This window comes from Nematolebias whitei, chromosome 7, assembly GCF_014905685.2.
Source record: "Nematolebias whitei isolate Nwh7 chromosome 7, NemWhi1, whole genome shotgun sequence".
NCBI lineage: Eukaryota > Metazoa > Chordata > Actinopteri > Cyprinodontiformes > Rivulidae > Nematolebias > Nematolebias whitei.
Window position 1 is genome coordinate 4582773 of NC_056504.1, and position 3939 is coordinate 4586711.

The following is a 3939-nucleotide window of genomic DNA, read 5'->3' on the forward strand; positions in this document are numbered from 1 at the left end:
AACACAAAACACAAAACACAACAAAACAAAACACAAAACACAAAACACAAAACAAAAAACACAACAAAACAAAACAAAACACAAAACACAAAACACAACAAAACAAAACACAAAACACAAAACAAAACACAAAACACAAAACACAAAACAAAAAACAAAACAAAACACAAAACACAAAACAAAACAAAACACAAAACAAAACAAAACAAAACAAAACAAAACAAAACAAAAAACAAAACACAAAACAAAACACACAACACAACAAAACAAAACAAAACACAAAACTAGAAACGTTTCGTCTTACTTAGACCACAATGCATTGCGAATTACTGACTTAACCGATGAGAACAATAATATGTTCGGATTCTAGCTCTTCTTTAATCAGTTTAAAACATAATGGTTCAGAGTGTCGGCCGGATATATTAGTAGAAATACAACAAATGCTGTACAGGTTGAAAATGATGGGACTAGCTGTGACTTTCTTATGGATACCAGCACATGTTGGTATAACAGGAAATGAAAAAGTAGACAAAATAGCGAAAAGTGCTACCAAAAGAGAGGTAGTGGATATAGAAATAGCATACAGTAAATCAGAATTAAAAAGCATTATTAAACAAAAAATGAGAGAAAAATGGCAAAAAACAGTGGGAGGAAGGAAGAAAAGGACGTTGGTTTTATAGAATTCAAAGGAAAACGGGAGAAATGAGGTGCGCTGGAAGAAACAGAAGGGAGGAAATAGTTCTATCACGGCTAAGATTTGGACATGTTGGGTTGAATAAGTCATTGTTCATTATAGGAAAACATGATACAGGAAAATGTGGGTACTGTGGAGAGGATGAGGATGCAGAACATGTGTTAATACATTGTCAAAAATACAGTCTTGAAAGGAATCAACTGAATACTAGACTCACTGACATGAAATTAAGATTGGATTTTTTTTAATTATTACAGCACAATTCAAAGTCTGAAAGTATTCGAGCTTTAATGCAATACTTGAAACAAACTCGATTGTTTGAGAGAATATAGTTTTTTTTATTTTTTATTTTATGAACGTTGATCCAGTCCATACTCCACACCAGTAGGTGGCGGCCATGCACCTTTCAGTTGTTTGCTCACCGCCATGAAACCCCAATAAGAAGAAGAAGAAGAATTACTGACTTGGAGCATGCGCACAAGACGGCGGGTGAGGTTTAAAAAAAGCCTGATATGCAGTAAATATTTACCCATGACTTTGTTGTTAGGAGGAAACTAAAACGTGTGAAAAGCGCGAGAAGTACCGGAAATGAATCGCTGACGTCTGTGCACAAAGTTGTGGCACACGCAGCTGCTCCCGCCGGGGTAGACCACGGTCTGCTCGTCCAGGAAACACAGGCTGTTGGCTGCCCCTGTCCGGAGGCCGAACATAAAGCTGGACTGAGACGACGCGGACATCTCAAGTTGGTTTTTAAATCCACACACACGTTTTGAAGTTAAGGAACAAACCACACAGCTAAACAACAGTTACAGCTTCCAGTGGTTCCAGCTAACATTTGAGGAAACCTGAACGGAACGAGCTGCGGAGTGTTAGTCACGTTGCTAGGCAACGCAGGATGCCTCGCGAGATCTATGACTCTGGTTGAAACGTCTCGGGACATCTCTCGAGCTGTAACGCGCGTGGGCACTTTTGTTTATTGGCGCTATGTAAATGAATTGAAGATAACAACAATAATCGATTAATCCAATCAGCTAAAGTTACAATCATGTCTTACAGACATGAAAACTTGGATGACCCTTAATTTTTACTTGAGGTTGTGATTTTTGGGCCTGAGCATCTTAGGAATACATTTTTCAGTCTTTCATCCATCCAACCTTTATTTAGACAAGTTAAACCACTGAGCCTCCTCCAGGACTCATTTACAAGAGAGACCTGATTTCTTAACAAAGAGTGATGACAACAGTGACAGTAGACGGTCATAAAACAGGCATACAAATTTAAGGTTCTCCTTTTTTTTTTTTAACAAATCGAAGCAAAATAGCAACCGAAAGCACAATCAAGAGGAGTAGCAGCAAAAAACAGATCACAAGGTCATTTAGAAAACTACAGACAGGAACATGTCTGCATTGGTTTTTGCCAAGTACTTAACATGTTTTAAAGACACTTAGAGAGGTCAAAGGTCAAGAGCTTCAGATCTTTTTACAAGATGTTCCAGGAAACAGGAGCGGAGCAGGAGAAGGTCCTTTTGTCTAGTTCAGTCCTCACTGAGGGAACACTGCAGGTAATGATGTCCTGAGAGCGCACGCTGTAGCTGCACTCACGCAGAGACATGTAGGAGGAGATGTATGAATTACAAGTGCTTTAAAGATGAAGATGTAAATGTCACCCCTGGTGAAAATTTAATGTACTTAAGTATATTTTAAGTTAGCTTAATTTTCAAGAAACACATTATAATATGTTCTCAAGTAAATGTACTTATTAGGATTACATCGAAAATGTAAAATAAATAGATTTATCTAAATATAGTTCAAGTACATTGTTATAAAATATATTTTGTTACACTTCATGAAGTACTATTTTTTTGTGAAATGTAAAATAAATTTCAATCAAATTTATTTATAAACTTGAACTTCATATAAACTTTTTAAAATGCACTTTGAATGTATTTGTAAAATTTTGTTTTCAAACCATACTTTAAAAATATATTACAAATATATGTATCCAATACTTTTCAGCAGTTAACTAAGTTTTAAAAAAATATGTATTTGAAAATGTTAATGTTACTAATGATACATACACTTTTTAAATCATTTCCCAAATAAATACATCTGAAAAATACTTTATGCATAAAAATGTAATTTTATTGTAGCACTTTCAGTGACATGTACATGTGAATATGTACATTTAATGCTAACAAATAATGCCCATTATGTGCAATAATCTCTTACCAACAATTGTTATAGCCAAAATAAATAAATAAAAAACAATTACTGTAAAATAACATTACTTTCAACAGAAAGTACTTTCTCTGGTCTGGATGGCATTAATCTGTCCTCCAGCTCTAATGTTTAAAACCTTGGTGTGATTTTTGATCAGGACATGTCTTTTATCCCCCACATTAAAAACGTTACTAGAACCTCCTTCTTCCACCTGCGTAATATCACTAACATTAGAAACATCTGATCTAAAGATGATGCAGAAGAACTGGTCCATGCATTTGTCACGTCTAGACTGGACTATTGCAATGGTTTTGCTATGACTCGGGGAAGCCAGAGTTGTATGAGACCCGGAACGAGACAGACACAGGTGGGTACAAAAGTAAGTGTTTATTATTTACAATGGTAATAGACAGTTGCTTCTCTGGAGCTCCTGGAAGAAGAAGGAGATGGTCAGAGGAGGCCGGCAGGATGAACAGGCAATATTAATATGATGTTTTGTCTTTGGGTCCAACTCCAAATCCATGGGGGAGCTCCAGAGGGAGAGAAGACCGAGGGTCCGACAGGACAGGGGAGGCAGGCAACTGGTGGCAGGCAAGGCCCGAGGAGAACCAGGACCAAAGGAACCAGGACCGAGGAGACAGGATTGCTGAAGACAAGAAAAGCTGGTAAGTAGATTTACTAAATTTGACCTTTTCCATTAGTAACGGTACGTAGAACCTGTCCCTATTTTCAGGACCCTTGGCTCTGTGGTTCTAACCCGAACAAGTAGGTACTAAAACGTGACGTCAGAACACTGTCGGTCACTGATTTTCACTCTGCTGCTGTCTTTACTTACTCTGCTCAACCTGTTTTGTATTTGTAATTATTTTTTCTATCCTTAACATGTGTTTTTGTGTCTTTCAGGTATACCTGGACCTGGACCTATACCTGGACCTATACCTGGAACTATACCTGGACCTATACCTGGACCTATACCTGGACCTGGACCTATACCTGGACCTATACCTGGACCTGGACCTATACCTG

At 37.4% G+C, this 3939-nt stretch overlaps 1 protein-coding gene across 1 annotated transcript in view; it reads right to left on the reverse strand.

Annotated features, from left to right (window-relative positions):
* The window catches only part of cfap57 (cilia and flagella associated protein 57), a 72674-nt gene extending 71243 nt beyond the window's left edge, over positions 1 to 1431 (reverse strand). Inside the window, exon 1 of the mRNA XM_037679078.1 lies at positions 1278 to 1431. Coding sequence (XP_037535006.1) covers positions 1278 to 1431 — 154 coding nt within the window. The remainder of the gene's footprint in view (positions 1 to 1277) is intronic.
* Positions 1432 to 3939: the final 2508 nt, after the last annotated feature.